At 42.4% G+C, this 22,048-nt stretch overlaps 1 protein-coding gene across 1 annotated transcript in view; it reads right to left on the reverse strand.

Moving 5' to 3' along the window:
* LOC124556207 overlaps positions 1-22,048 on the reverse strand; it is a 186,320-nt gene that overhangs the window by 71,118 nt on the left and 93,154 nt on the right. The window contains exons 3-4 of the mRNA XM_047130196.1: positions 11,518-11,708; positions 425-487 (exon numbers count right to left, since the gene is read on the reverse strand). Coding sequence (XP_046986152.1) covers positions 425-487; positions 11,518-11,708 — 254 coding nt within the window. The remainder of the gene's footprint in view (positions 1-424; positions 488-11,517; positions 11,709-22,048) is intronic.

A 22,048-nucleotide genomic window follows, 5' to 3' on the forward strand; every position in this document is an offset into this window, starting at 1 on the left:
TGTTGCGAGGGATTTATGAAACGGTGACCTGTGTCATTACTTAATAGATGACTTCGAGTCAGATAATGTTAGAAATTTATTCTTTTGTGCGTCGTATATTTCATTCTGCATATCACTAAAATATCAGCCCATATTTATCACTGTCCAAAAGCATGGTTCTTTTTTACACTAACACAAACACACACACACACACACACACACACGCACACACACACACACACACACACACACACACACACACACACCCTTCAATATTCCGAATTGTGCCAGTGTATAGTAGAAATGAGCCAACTGCTCTTTGTTTGTAGCCATATACATTCAGTTATAGATTTAACTGGTATGAGGCCTTTGTGAGCAACAAGCTGTTACTTACTGTGACATATCATATCACTAATTATTGCTTCTGTTGCATATTAAGACTTACCATATCACCAACCTGAAAATCTTCTTCCTTGAGAGCTGACGATTCATCTGGTGAACCCAATTCCTGTGAAAACAAGGGACAAATTTTTTGTTAGCTATCACTAAAAGACTCAATATCTCCGTTCACACTCTACAAACCAAAGTGAATTATATAATAGATATATTATATTAGTGTTTCTTCCCATTCCGCCAATGTATGGAGTGCAGGATGAATGTCAGCTTAAATCCGTTTGTGCTTTTTTTTTTTTTTTTTTTTTTTTTTTTTATTTGGCCTTTGAGTGTGTACTCAATTTAGCCATCGGCAACACAGTGACAATGTACACATAATTGAATAAACAAATACAGAAATGCATATTTACAAGAATAAAAAGCTTAACTGTTACAGTTTTATACTTAATGTTTTAAAAATTGAATGGAATTGAAAAATAATTAAAAGTGTCTTGGCTTACAATTCACACCAATTCTGAAATATCTTCATCAGCAAGACATATTTATAATTGACGTACACCATTAAAACCTACGGATTGTGACCAGTGCTCTTGATGAAGTTAACGATCACTTTATATAGACGAACGTCTTTAGTACACAAAAGAGAAGAAGCTGATTGAGGAAGATGGTAGCCCATACTCAGCAATATCTTCAAAAAGACCAACCGTTCACGGTAAAATTTGGGGCACATAAATAAGATGTGGTTGACATCAGCTTCCGACTCAGGATCACACTCACATGCTGGTGAACTGTAAACGTTGATCCGATGTAGATGCTGTGTGAAAGAGGCATGATTGAAGCGGAGTCTTATGATGGTAGAAATCGTGGATCGGTCCAGATGTGTCCTCATGAACCACGGCTGTGAAGGAATCCGAGGTTGTAGCACTGCGTAATAACCGCCTTTTGTCTGTTGAGAAACGTTCCACATTTCCTGCCATTGTTGTCTTGCGTGATCCTTGACTGCACGTAAGTAGTCTGTATAAGGAAGCTGCAGATCCAGGACGGTGCCTGACGTTGCCGCTTGTTTGGCTAATGCATCGACTTCATCGTTATAGACGATACCAGAGTGGGAAGGTACCCACAACAAATGGATCGTCCGGCCCGTGCGTGTGCTGCGAATATATTCAGATATCACATCCAAGATATAACTGTTGGTCGTTTTGTTCCATCGACTGTACTGAATGTTTTTAAGAACGCTTTGCGAGTCAGATACTATCAATATCTTGGGGAAGGAAGTGCTAGAGACAAACTTAAGTGCTTCCAAAACTGCCACTGTCTCCGCCGTAAAAATAGAAGTGCTCGTAGGCAGTTTGAAGGTTTTGCGGATCTGGATCTGAGGGCAGAAAAAAGCGCATCCTGTACACTCTTCTTGCGGAATTTTGGAGCCATCAGTATATACACAGAGAAAACCCGGCCATTGTGCTTGAACGAGACGATTGAAACCAACGTTGACATTAGTACTGTCCAGCCAGGTCGTACTTAAATAATGGCCTGGGATCTGAGAGCAGAGCGTTTGAAGATCATATTCAAAAACAGGTAGATGCGCTGAACGCCGTATAGAATGTATGACAGGTGACCAAGTTTCAAAACTGGCACAAACGGCTGGAACTTTATTCCTTGTGTGGGATGCAATCCACAGTCGATAAATGCAGTCTCTACTTTGATAGACGGAACTGTCCATAATGGCCATGCCTTGAATGTAGAATTTGTCCGATAACATTTGGCGCCTAATGCTCAAGGGCATCTCCCCTGCTTCTATTAAATGGGCGTTGGTGGGCGTCGATCGCATGGCTCCAAGACAGGTACGAATGGCTCTATATTGAAGAGTATCTAATTTGGAGAGATGAATCTTTGACGCAGTGTGGTAGAATTGACAGCCATAGTCTAATCGAGATCGAATTATCCCTCGGTACATGGTGAGTAAAACACTCTGGTGCGCTCCCCACCAGACACGAGTGAGTGATCTGATTACATTTAAACCTTCTTCACACTTGGTAACGGTGGATCGGATGTGGGGCGCCCAGCTTAACCAAGAGTCAAAAATCATCCCCAGAAATCGAACGTGAGATTTTATTTGGAAGGTGTACTTGCCACAGGTAATGTGATGTTCAGTGCGAGCTGTCGTCGACTTGGAGAAGGGAACGACTGCTGATTTCTCAGCCGAGATCTCCAGCCCATTGATAGAGAGCCACTCATCGATGTGTGCGATGGTTGTGGTTAATGCCGTTTTGGCCTGAAGATATGAAGCAGCAGTAGAATAAACACATATATCATCAGCGTACTGTAGGATTTTTGTGGGGGGAGTAAGTATGCGCTCTAGGTCGTGCGTATATAGAGTATACAGGAGAGGACTTAAAATTGCACCTTGCGGCAAGCCCTGGGAGACATAAAAAGGTCCGATCATGGTACCTCTGAAACGGACGTAGATCGTTCTTTGAGTAATCAGGGTACTGATACCGTAGATCATCCGTGAAGGAATTCCGAATCCTGCCAGCTTGTCCAAGAGTATCGGTATTTGTACGTGATCATATGCACCCTTAACGTCAAGAAAAGCTGCCATTACTGTCTCTTTCGTTTGAAAGGCTGACGTGATATTCATATTAAGCAAAAACAGGTTATCCATGGTCCCTTTGCCTTTTCTGAAGCCGTATTGACTCCGAGGCAACATATTACTTTTTTCAAGCCACCATTCTAGTCTCCTTTTTACCATTCGTTCCAGTGTTTTTGTAACGCACGACGACAAGGCAATAGGTCTATAATTAGTACCGACATTTGGATCTTTACCACGTTTGAGAATTGGAATTATTACTTGCGTCGTCCATGTTGATATGAGGTCTTTCTGTAATGTGTCTCAGCTTGTCTTCACGGTGCCTATACAAGCGATAACTGGGTTCCTGTAGTATATTCCTGGGTTCCTCTCTTAATACCGGCTCTCGAAACTTTGTAAGTACCCTTTTGCACGATAGTTGGTGCCTGTCGTCAACTGTTCATGTTCTTCAGTATTTCCAAGACGCACTCTCACCCGTCAGACAAAGTTGTAACCATCCATTGGTTGAAGTTGAAGACAGTGCTGCCAAAGCAGATTTACTAAACACAGCCTTCCGAAATGCCTTCACAAAAGAAGACGAAGTAAATATTCCAGCATTCGAATCGAGGACAGCTGCCGACATGAGTAACGTAGAAGTAAATATCCTCGGAGTAGTGAAGCAACTCAAATCACTTAATAAAATAAAAGTCTTTTGGTCCAGACTGTACACCAATTGGGTTCCTTTCGGAGTATGCTGATGCATTACCTCCATACTTAACAATCATATACAACCGTTCGCTCGACGAAAGATCCGTACCCAAAGACTGGAAAGTTGCACAGGTCACACCAATATTCAAGAAAGGTAGTAGGAGTAATCCACTAAATTACAGGCCCATATTGTTAACGTCGATATGGAGCAGGATTTTAAAACATATTGTGTTCGAACATTATGAATTACCTCGAAGGAAACGGTCTATTGACACACAGTCAACATGGGTTTAGAAAACATCGTTCCTGTGAAACACAACTAGTTCTTTATTCACATGAAGTGCTGAGTGCTATTGACAAGGGATTTCAGATAGATTCCGTATTCCTGGCTTTCCAGAAGGCTTTTGACACTGTACCACACAAGCGGCTCGTAGTAAAATTGCGTGCTTATGGAATATCGTCACAGTTATGTGGCTGGATTTGTGATTTCCTGTCAGAGAGGTCACAGTTCGTAGTAACCGACGGAAAGTCATCGAGTAAAACAAAGTGATTTCAGGCGTTCCCCAAGGTACTGTTATAGGCCCTTTGCTGTTCCTTATCTATATAAACGATTTGGGAGACAATCTGAGCAGCCGTCTTCGGTTGTTTGCAGATGACGCTGTCGTTTATCGGCTAATAAAGTCATCAGAAGATAAAAACAAACTGCAAAACGATTTAGAAAAAAATAACTGAATGATGCGAAAAGTGGCAGTTGACCCTAAATAACGAAAAGTGTGAGGTCATCCACATGAGTACTAAAAGGAACTCGTTAAACTTCGGTTACATGATAAATCAGTCTAACCTAAAATCACTAAATTCAACTAAATACCTAGGTATTACAATTACGAACCACTTAAATTGGAAAGAACACATAGAAAATGTTGTGGGGAAGGCTAGCCAAAGGCTGCGTTTTATTGGCAGAACACTTAGAAAATGTAACAGACGTACTAAGGAGACTGCCTACACTACGCTTGTCCGTCCTCTTTTAGAATACTGCTGCGCGGTGTGGGATCCTTACCAGGTAGGACTGACGGAGTACATCGAAAATGTTCAAAGAATGGCAGCAAGTTTTGTATTATCGCGAAATATGGGAGAGAGTGTCACAGAAATAATACGGGATTTGTGCTGGAAATCATTAAAAGAAAGGCGTTTTTCGTTGCGACGGAATCTTCTCACGAAATTCCAATCACCAACTTTCTCCTCCGAATGCGAAAATATTTTGTTGACACCGACCTACATAGGGCGGAACGATCACCACGATAAAATAAGGGAAATCAGAGCTCATTCTTTCCGCGCTCTACACGAGATTGGAATAATAGAGAATTGTGAAGGTGGTTCGATGAACCCTCTGCCAGGCACTTAAGTGTGATTTTTAGAGTATCCATGTAGATGTAGATGTAGATCCATGCTGTCCTTCTTGAGAAATGTGTGTCTCTTGTCAAATAGTACTACTATTCAAGGATGTTTGTTTGTAGAGTGAATGTATTTTTCCAGCATCATACCAATGATACTATGTCTGCTACGACTGAGCTTACGTGTATACCCAAAAGTTTTTAGATACAAGTTTTGTATCAGTGTACTGATTAAAGTTGCGAGTCATTGATTCTGTGATCACAGGACATTACGCAAGGCCATCAACCACGGATCTTGCCGAGGTGTGGTGGCTTGCATGCCTCAGTGATACCGGTACCCATACTAAAGAGGGGGGGGGGGGAGGGGGTTCTGTGGAAAGGGCAGACAAACATGTAGTTCCGGAAGGACAGCAGTCTTTTCACTCTGTTGCAGGAGTAACAGTCTGGATGATTGACTGATATGGCCTAGTAATATCAGTTAGCATGGCCTTTGTGAGTTGGTGATGTAAACGGATGAAAGCAAGAGGAAACTACAGCCGGAGCTTCTCCGAAGGACTGCATAGTTAGATAATGATAGCGTACTGTTGGGTAAAATATTCCGGATTCCATTTGGATCTCCGGGCAGGGGCTACTCAGGGACTGTCGTCATCAGGAAAAACAAAACTGCAAAACTGGCATTCCATACATCAGAGAGTTTAGTGTTAGACCCCTTAATCGGGTGTATAGGTTAGAAAATTTAAAGACGAAAATGGATAGGTTGAAGCTATAGGCAGTAGGGATTAGTGAAGTTCGGTGGCAGGATGAATAGACATCTGGAGAAATGAGGACTGGGTTATAAGCGCAAAATCAAGTAGAGGTAATGCAGGAGTGGGTCTAATAGTGAATAAGGAAAGAGAACAGGAATAGGCGTAAACTACTAAAATTAGCAGAGTGAACGCATTATCGAGCCGAGATAGACACAGTGCCAATGCCCTACACAGTAGTACAAGTGTACAGGGTGAAAAGTATTGAAACCGACAAACTCTGGGAGGTTGTAGGGGACATCAAAACAAATATTTTTCCCTAATGTCATTTTTTCCTATGAGGAGTATTTAAACCAGTAAATGAAGATTTCTCTGGCGGCAAATTAATTAAACCAACAAACACTTTTCCATTTTTTATGACCAAGAGACAACACATCAACACAACCCAATTTCAATTACAGTAGATTTTCAAAAATGCCTCCATTGACACGTAAACAAAAGTTACACCGTCGGATCATGTTCTGTCTGACACGGGCAAAAACCCCAGGAGAACCTGAATTGTTCCTGCTGCTGCTACTATCCAGGCAACCAGATCCTCTTCTGATGCAACAGGAGTTGCGTAAACAAGGTTGCGCATCTCTCCACACACAAAAAAGTCCAGAGGGGACATATCTGAGGATCGAGCAGGCCATGGTACAGGACCACCTCTGCCAATCCACATTTCTGGGAACCGTTTGTCCAGGAATCGACGCACACGACGACTGAAATGTGCCGGCGCCCCGTCATGTTGGAACCACATGCGTCGTCTTGTAGGGAGCGGGACGTCTTCCAGCAATTCTGGCAATGCTCTGGCGAGAAAACTATAATTGTGCCTGCCATTTAATGGCCTAGGTAGCAGATACGGCCCAATTAAACAGTCCCCAACAACGCCGACCCACACATTAACGAAGAACCGCACTTGATGAGCGCTAGTAACTGTGGCATGTGGGTTATCCTCACTCCAAACATGCGAATTGTGCATGTTGAAGACTCCATCACGCCCGAACGTTGCTTCGTCGGTAAACAATACAGAGAATGGAAATGTAGGATACATTTCACACTGTTCCAGGTACCACTGCGAAAACTGTGATCTGGGTGGATAATCAACTGGTTCCAGGTTGTGGACACGCTGTAAGTGAAATGGACGTAACAATTGCTCTCGAAGGACTGTTCTTACATTCGTCTGATTCGTCCCCATGTTACGTGCAATTGCACGAGTGCTGATTGATGGATCCCGCTCCACACGCTGCAAGACAGCTTCCTCAAATTGCAGCGTTCTTACCGTGTGACGGCGTCCCTGTCCAGGTAATCTGCTAAATGATCCGGCCTCACGCAGACATTGGTACACAGCAGCAAAGGTCGTATGAAGGGGGATACGGCGATTAGGATATTGTTGTTAACAAACCCGCTGTGCAGCTCGTCCGTTGTCGTGCGCTACGTAGTACGCACCAACCATATCAGTGTATTAACTCCAGGTGTATCGCCCCATTAGTAGACAGGGACAATGCACTACTACACTGGTGGATAGCAGTTGCCAACACCTGAAGAGCGTAATACGCCCTCTAACAACTGAAGATCGTAATACGGCCTCTAACAACTGAGGAGCATACGGCCTCCACCGGTTTAAATAATCCTCATAGGAAAAAATGACGTTCGGGAAAAATATTTGTTGTGATGTCCCTTACAACCTCCCAGAGTTTGTCGGTTTAAATACTTTTCATCCTGTATATCTATGCAGATGATGAAAATATTGAAAGCATATATAATGAGATAAAAGAAATAATTCAAATTGTTAAGGGATAGGGAAGTGACGGAAGTCAGTAGTAGGAAGAGGAAGAGAAGGAAAAATAGTGGTTGAATATCGACTGGGGAAAAGGAATGAAGGAGGAAGCCACCTGGTAGAATTTTGCTCAGATCATAACTTAATCATCTCTAACACTTGGTTTAAGGGTCATAAGGGAAGTGGAAGAAACCTGGAGACGCCGTAATGTTTCAGATCCATACGTATTATAAAAATGGATGTACGTCTATATGTACGTATGTATGTTCCATACTTCCTCCTAAACCACTGGAACGATGTCAACCAGATTTGATTCACGTATCACTTACTCTCTGGGAAGATTCGGCAAGGAGGTAAGAAACATACCTATCAAAGGGGTAGGGGTGAGTGTAAAAAAAAAGCGTAGTACTTGACGCGTGAATACTATTACTTAAAAACTACGTAGGCTCCTGCGGCCAGTGTTATGACGATTAAAATTCTTCTGGGTGTTGTACTGCGTCATTATATAAAATACTTTAATTATAAACTTACAACCCATGTCCCGACCGTATTACAGCTTCCTTCCTCAGTACAGGACTGGTTTGGAAGAGGAAATGTGGCTCTATTTACTGCAGACGATCGGTCTCAATACGTTATATTTTTTGAAGCTTAAGTGGCCCTAGAATATAAAGGCTAGACATGACGGAAGGTAGAGTGCAGGAAAGAAGCTATTCGTGGGCTAGCCGGCTTGCCAGTGATTGACTACGGCTTGCAAATCAGCGCGTGGCTTCCGGTGGGCACGTCTTCTTCTGATGTGCGAAGAAATACACTGATAATTCCCGTTCAATAAATAGAGCCACCTTTCCTTCACCAAAACCAATCGTCCCCTGAGGAAGCCCGATGTAGTACGGTCGAAACGTTGGTTTTAAGTTTATAATTAAAGTATGTTGTATAATGACGCGGTACAACATCCAGAAGAATTTTAATACCCTTTACTTTAGTCATCCAGTATTTGAGAATGAGAGCACTTACTGACTTGCAACAAACTTCACACTTAATTTCTAACTTTTACGAAACTTTTTCTCGCTGGCAACCCGCGCAAAAGTTCGATATTTCATTGCTTACTACATTATCGCTATTCATGTAGTGAAACTGCCGCATAAAGGGTGACGTTTAAATTTATTACTTCTTCACTACTAACTGTATTCTCGACGCATGTTGCAGACAGTATTCACATGTACCAGTGTATGTACTAGCAAAATTATATCATTGTATGCCTCATAGTTCAGGAAATGTGATGTCGTAATCACTGAGATGTGTGAAAAACTGCCATTTCATGCATGACGTTAAAATTTATTATTTCTTTGCTACTTACTCTACTCTCAACGCATGTCGCAGGCAGTATCCACACATGCCACTGAATGTTCCTCCAAAAATTTATCATTGTAGGCCAACGGCACATAGTTCAGGATATATTATGTCGAATATAGACATGAGTGAAAATTTGGTGCACCTTGAATGAAGTTTTAAATTATTACTTCTTTTTTAATAACTCTATTCAAGACACATTTGCAAACAGTATCCAAATATGTCACTGGACGTACCTACAAAAATATATCACTGTACGACGCATAGTTCAGGAGATATGGCGTCAAATACTAACAAATTGGTGTTTCAACTGTACGAATCGTATTTGGGTAAAACTCGTCTTAGGCACATTGCGAGTCAGTGAGCGTAGACGTAGTGGTGAAGGTACCCTGTCAACGAAACTCCTAGTTTTCGGGCAATTAGATCATGCATTCCTGAGCAATATGTTCATTTTGCAGGCAAACAGCAGTGTTATTTCCTAAGAAAAATAAACTCCGCAATATACTGTACACTACTGGTATGTAACGGAAAAGACTGTTTGAGCATTAACGTACACATTTATTTTCACCCTATAACATGCAAGCATGCATGCAATCATACATACATACATTAATATGTACATAAATGCATACATAATTATACCTACAAAAGTCATTTTCATTCACAATCGGAATAAGATGGAATGTTTTTACAAATACGAACTTTTGCTTGTTTATTGTAAAATGTCATTTCTTTGCTGGTGTATTTCGCTGCATACGATAGTGCTCATATGTGATAATGAGATGTTATTATAAGGTGTTCCAGGCAGAGGAAGGACTTCAGTCAATGTTTTCTACTAGTGATATTGATTTTAGTATGCTACTTGAATACGTTGCACTTTCCTGTGCACTGCCAGGTATGAATGTCCTTTGAGCTTGCGGGCAAGTTTACATTGCCTGAAAAAGTAGACGTTTAACGGCTGGATGTATTTAATGGTTCGTGGGGGGGATTATTTCTGTGCGAATACCTTTTTCATTTAAGGATTCGAATACTTTTTTCATTTAAGGATTTCTGAATTTCAGGTTCTTAAAATATAGCTCCATCGGTTTACCCAGTCCAAGAGTCAAACAACAGTAAGGTGTTGGAGAGAAAAATATTCCATCGAACTGATAACATGGGTCTGTGTTAGTTTACAACTTTGTTAAAAGGAGTTTCTTGTGTTATTAGCTGTCTCAGCCTTGACCAAATGGTGCATTTTGTTCTTAAAAAAAAAGTGCACCTTTCTACCAAGGAATCCAGCAGATGGCATATAAAGTTGGAGAGTATAAGAATCTGCTACGCGTGAAATAGATTTCACCACAGCAAAGATGTGTTTTCCTCCAATATTCGATGAGTTTTGTTCATTTGCCGTTTCAAATGCAAATCGTCGCTGCTCTGTATTGAAAATGCTGTTTCCACTATAGGCTTCGCATGCGATTAAGGCATTAACCTCACGTACAAATGCTCCAGCAGACTCCGTTACGTCTTTTTCGTCCTTCATTTCTTTCGTGGAAACATAACTTGTTATTTTTCGGGAAGGAATGTGGTTTTCTCTTTTAAATCTGTCTACAAAATTATTCGAAGCAGTGCATTTACAATTGTGTTTCTTGGTGGAAATAATAGCCCAGTTTCGTTAGTTGTAATCATGGTCAATCAAGCCAGGCCCCGATCAATGTATTCTTTAAAGTTTTCAGAAATCTCCTTTTTTACTAAAGAACACTGATATGAGTTTGGAGGGCTTTCGTAAAATCTTATCGCTTTCATAAGCCTAATAATACCTAGGGGGAGTGTACTTTATGCCTACCTTTTGAAAATACTGTAATCAGGCAATGAGCTTTATATTTTAAAATTTTGAAAAATAAGTTGATTGCTTTTAATGAGTTCTAATACAAGATTCCCTAATTGTTTTAAATTTTTCCGGAAAACATAACACAAAAACTTAAGTCTTAGTAGTGAAATGTGACTTTTCGCAGCAAATGTAATATTCATATCTTAAGGTTTTGGATCCTTCTTAAACATCTATACACCTTTAAAAGTGTGTTGTGAATCAAAGCCAACGAGAGTTAACAACATTTGTATTCTTTAAATTTTTTGTGGTCATAAAGTATGGTGTACGCATTACGGAAAACACGTTGGTGTTGCTATGTGTGTGTTAAAGAATATTGTCGGGCCCTGGACATAACTTATACATCGCCACATATTTAAAAAGTATGTTGTTAATAAAAGTTAAAACCAACTAACGAATTTTTTTATTTTTTGTGGTGAGTTTGAAGTACCCTCCCCTCCCCCTTTCCTGGTAGTGCGTAATGCGTTGGCATTGCTACGGTTAACCACATTTGTTGTACAATTAAACTTCTTTGCATTGGTTATACATATTTTCTATTACACCCTTTTTTAACTTTTCTGTGTATGTGTACATTTTATTACACTTCTCTAAATGGTTTCGGTCAGCTCGTTTCGTTTAGCTCTGTCTGGTGATGATAGTTCATACTCGCTTGTAGAATAACCTTTGTCATTCCTGCTTTCAATTGCTGTGGCTCTATAAACACATGCCTCCACAAAGATATTAGCATCTTCAACATCTAATGTGTCATTTAGTTTCAGAGATATTTCTTCAGAGAACTTATTGTTAATGAAGTCAAATACTGAAATCACAAAAGGAAGATATTCAATTCTATCTTGTACTACATTACGATACACTGTTGGCTGTGACACATGAATTAGATGGATGCGATGCATGTTGACTGAAAAATAAAAGTTTATCAATATTAGACTGTTGTGAAAACTTTTAACCAGAAGAATAAGTGTATTAACAGTACGATTGCAAATACATAGCTACAATTCTTTAAACGTACCCCTCCCCCATCCCACTCACCAGCTCAGCGCCCAGGGGGAGATAAGCGAAGGGGACAATGTAGCGCGCCCGTCCTGCGCTGCAACCACCCTCTATAAGCGGCAACCGTACAATCATAATCTCGATTAAAGAAAAACGAGTAACGGTTGTAGCGCTATGTACTGGAGCACACCACATACCCGAATTTGCATCCCTCCTAGTCGTTTGTATTGTGATGAAAAAAAAAACCGTACTGGAATGGTACGCGAATAATTACTGTCTATGTTTAATCAAACACCACACAGTGTAGCGTTTCCCACGCGCACGGAAAGGATACTGCCGTGGCGACATCCTTATAGCTTCTGTTGCGTAGCTGAACGGTCCAACAACACCCATGTGTGTAATAAGAGAGGACTAAAAAAGATTGATTTCCGGTACGCTGTAAGTGCTTGTTTTTTCCGAGATATTGTAGCGCAATAGCACCTGTAAATCGACAGCAACATTTTGACACTGCTTAAGGTGTTTCATCTTCTAAATACACAGAAACTGAGACCAAATAACGTAATTACAACAAGTGTAAGGGCATAGCGAATACTGTTTTATTCCAACAACACTTGGAAGAGACAGGAAGCTCATACAAAAATGACCGCCAATACCAGTCTTGTTCACCCCTTCTCTCGATTATTTCTCCGTTGAACAGAATCATTACAAGATAGGATTGACGGATGACATCTAAAATCTTTTCAGGGAAGGGTGAATAATTTTTCGGGAAATGGATGAGAGAGTTCCAGAGATGATAATCTTTCCCCTCATAGGACTGCACACCGTTCAGCAAACGATTTACTTGGTTGTACCGATCCGTTTCAGCGAATAAAAAGATTCGAGCTTCGGGTCATACTTGTGAATGGATTTAGCAGCTTCTCAGTACATGGAACTCCAATACGCCGACGACATCGATGCATGCTCTATCCTATCAAATATACCCGAACGTCTGTTACTGGATATTAATATGGATTAGAGCATATACACTCCCGATATACATCATTCTGATTTTGAAACGTACATCTCGGAAGCTGCAGTTTTTAATGGATCATCACTGATCTTCAATGAAATGGAATTTTCCAATCACTGTTATAATGTTATTGGCGTAATTGTGTCACGTTCCCGACAACTGCTTATGTGTAAACGAAATTTGTCATATATTTTCGAAAACATGTCATCACATATCCTCAATTTTATTTTTCATTCTTCTGTATGTTAATCTTTTCAGCAATTGGGATGCATGAGATGTTAACCTGATTGTGCAATAGTTTTCGCACCTTTCTCCCCTTGTTGTCTTTGGAATTGTCTGGATGATACTTTTATGAAAGTCTAATGATACACAGCCAGACTCATAGCGTCTACACACCAACTTGAATAGTCGATTTCCCCCTAATGATATTAGCAAATCAGATGGAACACTATCTATCTCTGCTGCTTTATTTGGATCTCAAGTCAACAAAAGCGGCTTTAAATTCTGATTCTGGATCCCCTATGTCTTCCTTACTGCAGTTAATGCTTCCGATGACACTGTACGGGATTTCTAGTCCTTTTAATTTGCAACAGATTTAGTTGCGTTCAGGTCAACTACAAGCCTCATCATTCCAAAAACTCTCCACACGACTGTACAATAACACGAGACACTCGCGCAACCCGTTTATCCTTTCTCTGGGTAACTACGACCACAACCATAGATGGAAGCATAACAGACCAAAGACATTACTGGCTAGGAACTGAACATATATGGTCTATAGAACGCTAACACGACAGTACTGGCGAGCCCCTGCAACACAGTTATTACTGGAAACCCAGATGTGCGACTAGCCGAAAAACAGGCAACCGCAGAGAAACCGTACTGTACACAGCACGCAAACCAGCCACACACACCCCCCTACACAGTCCGTGAGCCGATCTATGACCGATCGCCCACTAATCCACAACGACCTTGAACTGTTGCAGGGACGCAGCAACTGCAGCAAGCGCCGCAACAAGCTCCAACAACGACAAAGGTAACGATGCACGATACCTCGAACTAACACAACCACACCTTGCATGCACTGTCGCAGATAGCAAGCCGCTACTGCCCTTACTACCCGTCCTACTGTCGCAGAGGTTTTTTCCCCCTGGCCTTGGCACTTTTTTTCCTCTGCTCTTACAACCGCTACCCTTCGATCGCTTTCGACACCTTTTATCTCCTGATGGACCATGTTAATGAGTAGTCTTACCCAGACGCATGGATAACATCACAGCCTGCATCCTGTGACGCCTTGATTCAAAACTAACATGCATACGGAGGTGACAGTAGAACTTTTGTGTTGGTCACCACGTTGGTGCGGGCGTGGAGGGGCCCCATCCTTGTGTGTCCTCGTAGACAACCCCATAAACTGTGAACACCCTACATCTAAAACAAACATGCCGCAAACCGCTGTACAGTGCATGATGCCCGCGGTCTAACGCGCTGCTTCCCGAGCGGGAAGGCGTGACGGTCTCTGGCATGAATCCACCCCGCGGATTAATGTCGAGGTCTAGTGTGCCGGCCAGCCTGTGGATGGTTTCTAAGGCGGTTTTCCATCTGCCTCGGTGAATGCGGACTGGTTACCTTTATTCCGCCTCAGTTGCGCTATGTGGACGATTACTGCACAAACATTGTCTCCACGTACTCGTACACCATCATTACTCTACCACGCAAACCACTCGTCTGGGGTCCACAGGGAGCCCAACCGCGCAATAGCCCTGGGGTCGGTGTGAGGCGGCGGCGGGGTGGGCGGACTGCTGTGGCCTGTTGTGGGGTTGTGAACCACTGAGGGCTACGGCGGGGTGAAGGCTCTCCATCGTTTCTAGCTCCTCGGTTCAATACACACACAGTGCATGGTGGAGGGTACATCTCACACCAGTATTATCGGTTAACCTTCCATCCCAATCTCACGCACTGATAGAGTAAAAAATAATGGTTCAAATGGTTCAAAAGGCTCTGAGCACTATGCGACTTAACTTCTGGGGTCATCAGTCGCCTAGAACTTTAGAACTAATTAAACCTAACTAGCCTAAGGACGTCACACACATCCATGCCCGAGGCAGGATTCGAACCTGCGACCGTAGCGGTCGCATGGTTCCAGACTGTAGCGCCCAGAACCGCACGGCCACTCCGGCCGGCCAAAAAAAAAAAAAATGGTCTATATACCTCCGTACATAACCTAATCCACACTTAGATTTCTGGCAAAAATACGACGTCTTTCCCAGACTTTTGTTTTTCGTAACATATTCAGATGGACTGTGCCAACACACGATCCTAGGAACATTCACTTGATGCTTTTGATTTGCAGATCAGCTACGTTACACAAACAGATGTGGTCTCACATGGTTGATAGACAGTGACTACGTAGTAGTAAGCTGTCAAAACAATGTTACTTTCACCAGTACGTATCATTTGAACACAAACAGGTTTATGTGTGCTAATGCCAAGATAGCAGCTGACATTGCCCTCAAAGTTATAGTGGAAACTGAGAATGTATGGTGAGGTACAAAGGTGGGAGTCGTTCAAATATGGTGGGAGAATCTGTATGGCAAACTGACATATTTCGAGGGGTAGTTGATGGCTAAGTACGCCACATTCTGTCTGGGCATTCCTGTCTTCATCAACGGCCGTCTTAGTGCATCAATGCTCATTGTGTGTGGTGGTGAGTCTTTAAAATTAACAGCTCGAGAGTCATCATAGAGCGTATTTCAAACGCATCAAAGTATCGTGAATATACGTGGTTTACAGGAAGCGGTTTATGGTGCAGTGGAGCAAGAGTAGACCTGTGATGGTGTCTGTGTGTGTGTGTGTGTGTGTGTGTGTGTGAGAGAGAGAGAGAGAGAGAGAGAGAGAGAGAGAGAGAAGAGAGAGAGAGAGAGAGAGCGAGAAAGAGTTTGGTACTACCTCTCACCATTAACCAATATTCCATTAAAATTACAGTCTTCTACACCATGTCCATGCGTAATATACACCCCATACTGAATTCTGAAATTTTATTTGATTAATTATGGTTCAAATGGCTCTGAGCACTATGGGACTTATCTTCTAAGGTCATCAGTCCCCTAAAACTTAAAACTACTTAAACCTAACTAACCTAAGGACATCACACACATCCATGCCCGAGGCAGGATTCGAACCTACGACCGTAGCGGTCGCGCGGCTCCAGACTGTAGCGCCTAAAACCGCTCGGCCACCCTGGCCGGCTGCTAATTATGGAATAGTCAGTTATCCACTCTCTCCCACAGTCTTGTTCTCCCTCCTGATTTCGAAATATAATTTGTTCATGTACACAATATTCATTCTTCCAGTGGAGCAATGGAATCAGATGACTGTAAAACAATTTCTGAATGTCGGTCAGGGCTATTTATGTACAGTGGTTCTGCGTAAGGTACTTCCTGCCATCATTAAGAAATGTCTCATTAAAACTATAGTCTTCCGCACCATATACATCCCATACTGATTTTTGAAATGTAGTTCGGCATTGTTAGCATTTAGACAGGTTCGAACTCAAACACTCAATTTCCCTAGTTATAAATCAGAACTTAAAAACCAGTTTCATTTTACTGGAGGAAGATGTAAACGTTTCTGCCAGAAAGAAAAAACTTCGCATTTTATCCGAATCCATAAACTGGTCGTCAAGTATTGGAAGTCATTACAATAGTACAGGCCGATGGTCCATTTCAACGTCAACCAGTTCTGCTCTAGATGTATTTATTACATTCCTGCAGTATGCACACAAATTTCTCTTAATATGCCTCCTGCTTCTGACTGTCTCTGCTGGTGCACTGTCTCTAGAGTGCATAGAATTCCCCCTGTTACAGTAATGATACATTACATCATCCTTCCGTCCAACATATAGTGCGTACATTATGAAACCAAGCACCTTCTACCGCCAATTCCGATTACATCTGCTGTATAATTCTTTTTACTAAAGTAATAAGACATATGGCAGTAGGCAGCACACAGATTTTATTTTTTCTCCCTGTAGTAGACCTCAGTACAGAATGTAGTCGCTACTAGCTTTGTAGGGTGTACATGTAGCAAAGCTCATGTTAGCGGACCATATGGAAGGAACTGAAGGAACTCTTTAGCACAGATCTAACAAAAGCACTCTTTTGGAGGACTAAATGGTGCTCTTTAACTCCATGGAAGACTGCATACGTTGACGGATTTGTGGTATTCTCTGTCAGTTCTATGTTTCAACTCTAAAAAAATCACAATTCTTCAACGCAGGTCAGGAGGCGTTAATATCTCAGTGCAATCATAGTTGTCATATTCAAAAATGGTTCAAATGGCTCTGAGCACTATGCGACTTAACTTCTGAGGTCATTAGTCGCCTAGAACTTAGAACTTATTAAACCTAACTAACCTAAGGACATCACACACATCCATGCCCGAGGCAGGATTCGAACCAGCGACCGTAGCAGTCCCGCGGTTCCGGACTGCGCGCCTAGAACCACTAGACCACCGCGGCCGGCGGTTGTCATATTAAGAGCAGACCTAAGAGTGACTGAAATAGGAAAAATCAAGAAATGAATGTATTTTACTGGTAATGCTGTTTTCTTCAAAATATATATTAACAATGTATAAAAATGTATTATAAAGTGATAGTACTTCGTACAAAACCGTTGCTTTCGTCAAAACTGCTCTCATTGTAGCTAAAACAGGTCTGTAACACACAGCACACAAGGAAAGGGTAGGTTCACATATAACGCAAGCAGCAGTATGTCTGCAGGGAAAGAAGAGTACTCCCATTTCTTTCTGGAACAAGGGGTGGTGTCTGAAGGACGATTCACCAGCGTTAGGTCCGTGGTAGTGTCGGGTGGGGGTGGGGGGCCTTGAGAAATCGATACACACACATACAGAAAAGTAGCGCAATTGCGCTAGGTGTTTACAGTTGTACTCCATTTACAAGGAAATCTAGAACACAGGGTGAGAAGTGATGTCATAACCACGTGAGCAGAAGTGTCGACATATTATATGTTTAGAGTACGTTATATACACACACAAAAAAAAGTTTTGCATCACCCTGGTTCCCAGAACTGAAGATAGACTTTGACTGTGGATATTGTATCATAGACACAGTCCCTCTGACTGTTCAGAGATGTCACTAAACCTGCCCAAAAATGTAAACAACCATGCATGAGCAGCCCCTATTAGGCTGAGGGGGTCCGACAGCCGATCAGTTCCAGTCATACCACCAGGAAGGAGGCACAAGGCTCGTGTTGTTTGTAGTTCAACCATGCCTAGACAGTCAATACCACGGTTCGATCGCGTTAAGGGAATTGTTCAGGCGTCTCGGAGTGAATCAAAACGATGTTGTTCGGACATGGAGGAGTTACAGAGAGACAGGAACTGTCGATGACATGCCTCGCTCAGGCCGCCCAAGGGCTACTACTTGAGTGGATGACCACTACCTAGGAATTATGCCTCGGAGGAACCCTGACAGCAACGCCACCATGTTGAATAATGCTGTTCGTGCAGCCACACGACATCGTGTTACGACTCAAACTGTGCGCAATAGGCTGCATGATGTGCAACTTCACACCCGACGTCCATAGCGAGGTCCACCTTTGCAACCACGACACCATGCAGCGCAGCGCAGCCCGTCGGGGTGGCCGAGCGGCTCCAGGCGCTACAGTCTGGAACTGCGCGACCGCTACGGTCGCAGGTTCGAGTCCTGCCTCGGGCATGGATGTGTGTGATGTCCTTAGGTTAGTTAGGTTTAAGTAGTTCTAAGTTCTAGGGGACTGATGACCATAGATGTTAAGTCCCATAGTGCTCAGAGCCAACCAGCGCAGCGCAGATGGGTACAACATGCCGAATGGACCTCTCAGGATTGGCATCACGTTCTCTTCACCGATGAGTGTCGCATATGCCTTCAACCAGACAATCGTTGGAAACGTGCCTGGAGCCAACCCGGTCAGGCTGAACGCCTTAAATGGTTCAAATGGCTCTAAGCGCTATGGGACTTAACATCTGAAGTCATCTGACCCCTAGACTTAGAACTACTTAAACCTAACTAAGCTAAGGACATCACACACATCCATGCCGAGGCAGGATTCGAACCTGCGACCGTAGCAGCAGCGCTGTTCCGGACTGAAGCGCCTAGAACCGTTCGGTCACAACGGCCGGCTGAACGCCTTGGACACACTGTTCAGCGAGTGCAGCAAGGTGGAGGTTCCCTGCTGTTTTGAGGTGGCATTATGTGGGACCGACGTACGCCGCTGGTGGTGCCTGGGATAGATTGGAAAGGGCTGTTTATGGACGATGTGACCCATCAACAGCACTGAGGGATCTACACCTAACTGCCATTGAGCTATGAAAGCAGTTCGCTCTGTAACGTAGTGGATGTCTGAGGGTGATGGGGAGGTGTATCTGTGAAAGTCTGTGTTTGTGGTATGTCTAACTGTTTCTTTTGTATGATAATTGTAACCTATGCAGAATGGAGATATTCCCACATTCACCTGAATCATCATCACTATGCAGTTCAAAATGTGGTGCGTGGAAGATTAGGTTAGCTCACCCTAAGTATAGAACATACGATATGTGGCTGTCATCTTTCAAAGGTTGGGCTTTGGCTGTTAAGCACCATCCTGTCAAACTAAGTGAAACTGGGTTGTTTCATACCGGCGACGGAGATGAAACCGGGTGTTTCCATTGTGGAGGAAGGTTGAAATATTGGGATGAAACTTACAGTCCATGGGCTGTAGATGCCGTGTGGATTTCCAGGTAGTTATTTGTGGTTCTTGAGAAGGCTAAGGATTTTGTGGATAATATTTGTCAGAATATAGATGCAAGAATCAGTGCAAAGGATGCAGTTAATATTGGTTGTTGTTGGTTGGTTGGATTGGGGGAGATGACCAAACAGCGAGTTCATCGGTCCATCGAATTAGGGAAGGATGGAGAAGGAAGTCGGCCGAGCCCTCTCAAAAAAACCATCCCGGTACTTGCCTGAAGCGATAGCTAATATTAAACCTCCATCAAATCTTCTGAAAACGGCGTCCCAACACTGTGTGACCGTGAGAGCTTCTGACAATGCCCGCCTGAGTAAAATCTGCTTCCAGGAAGAAATGGGACTACTATTCTTTCCCTGCAGACATATTACTGCTTGCGTTGAATGTCGGGCTTCCCTTTTCTCGTGTGCTGTGTGAATTTATTGTCTATTTTTCTATATTGTTAAAACACATTGTGAAGAGGAAACATTATCATTAAAATGCATTCATTTCTTGTTTTATCCTACATCGATCGCTCTTAGGTCCTTCCTTAATATGAGAACTATGGTTACTCTATGATCTTTACTGCTCGTGACCTGCGTTGAAGAATCGTTATTTTTGAGTGTCGGAACATGAAATTGACAGAGGATACCGCGGTTCCGTCAACGAATGCAGTGTTCCGTTAGGTTAAAAAGCATCATTTCGTCCCCCAGCAGAGAGCTTTTGTTAAGAACTGTGCTACACAGTTCCATATCATTCGCTAACAGCTGGTTTGCAACATGTACAAGTGGCGACTAGATTTTGTATTGGCATGTATTGCAAGAGAAAAAAGAAACTCTGAGTGCTGCCTACGGCCATGTGTCTTATTACTTTAGTAAAAAGCATTACACAGCAGATATAATCGTAACTGGTGGTGGAACGTGCTTGATTTCTTAAGGTATGCACTATATGTTAGACGGAGGGATGATGTTACATTTCAATAATTTTATAGGGTTGAAATCTATGCACTCTAAGGGATATTGTACTGTTTTCCACAGTCAGAAGCAGGAGGCATATTAAGATAAGCTGGTATGAATGTTGCATGAATATAACAAATCCATACAGAGCAGAACTGCCTGACGCTGAAATGGACTTTAAGCCTATGCTATTGCGACGCCCCCCTGTAGGTGACTACTAGCTTATGGTTTCGGATAAAACGCCAGATTTTTTTTAACAGAATGGAAATGTACTACTACCTAATGTCGCGAAGAAACGCCCACATATTCCTCCGCCAGAAGGAACCTGGGTTTTAAGATCAGTCTTATAACTATGGAAATGGACTGTTTTAACAGAACATTCGTTAATAATGACATGGAGTGCCTTATGCAGCAGCACTGTACATAAATAACCCTGATAGACGTCCGGAAAAAATATTACACACATCTGTTTCCATTCCTCCGCTGGAAGAATGGGTGTTGTCTTCCTAAGCAAATTACATTTCGAATTCAGAAGGGAGTCTATACGCCATAGAAGACTGTGGGAGTGAATGGATAACTGACTACGGAGTTTTATATGCATGTACATGGTGCGGAAGACTGTAGTTTTAATGGAACATTGATTAATGATGCCTGGCAGTGCCACACACTTAAATAGGACACATAGATTTTTGAAACTATGTGATAGTATTTTGCAATTAATTTTTTTTGTGTGCTCTGAATACCTTTTGGAGTAGAATACCATCTTGCACTGAAGTTTCGTTGATCTTAGAATGAGTGAGTAACCGAAATCACGAACATCATATGTCCATCTTAATGCTCCGACAATCTTCAGTAAGACAATACCACAGATCTACTCTCGATCCACTGCGGTACATACCTCTTCCTGCAGACCCCGTGTGTTCACGACACTTTCACGCGTTAGAAATACGTCTATGACGACTGTTAATCCGTTAATTTTAACGTAGCAACACCGAACACAACGAGTAATGGTGCACTAAGACTGCTGTTGTGAAGACAAGAATGCCAAGACAGAGTGTGGCGTACTTAGCAATCAACTACCCCTCGAAACATGCCAGTTTGCCGCACAGCTTCTCCCACTCAATTTGAACTAGTCCTACCTTCAAATTTCACCATACAGTCTCAATTTATACTATAACGTTTAAGCCATTGTCAACTACTATCCTGACATTAATACAAATAGACTCGTTTGTGGTTAAACGATACGTACTGGTGAAAGTAACATTGATTCGACAGTTCACTACTACAAAGTCACTGTCTATCAACCATGTGAGACCACATCTGTTTGGGTTACGTAGCTGATCAGCAAAGCAATAGCATCGTGTGGATGCTGCTATGATCATTGTGTTGGCACAGTCCAGCTGAATATGTTACGAAAAAAAAGTCTGGGAAAGATGTCGTATTTCTGGCAGAAATCTAAATGTGAATTAGGGTATAAATGGAGGTATATAGGCCATTATTTTTTACTCAATCAATGCATGAGATT

The sequence above is a fragment of the Schistocerca americana genome, chromosome X (assembly GCF_021461395.2).
Source record: "Schistocerca americana isolate TAMUIC-IGC-003095 chromosome X, iqSchAmer2.1, whole genome shotgun sequence".
Lineage (NCBI taxonomy): Eukaryota > Metazoa > Arthropoda > Insecta > Orthoptera > Acrididae > Schistocerca > Schistocerca americana.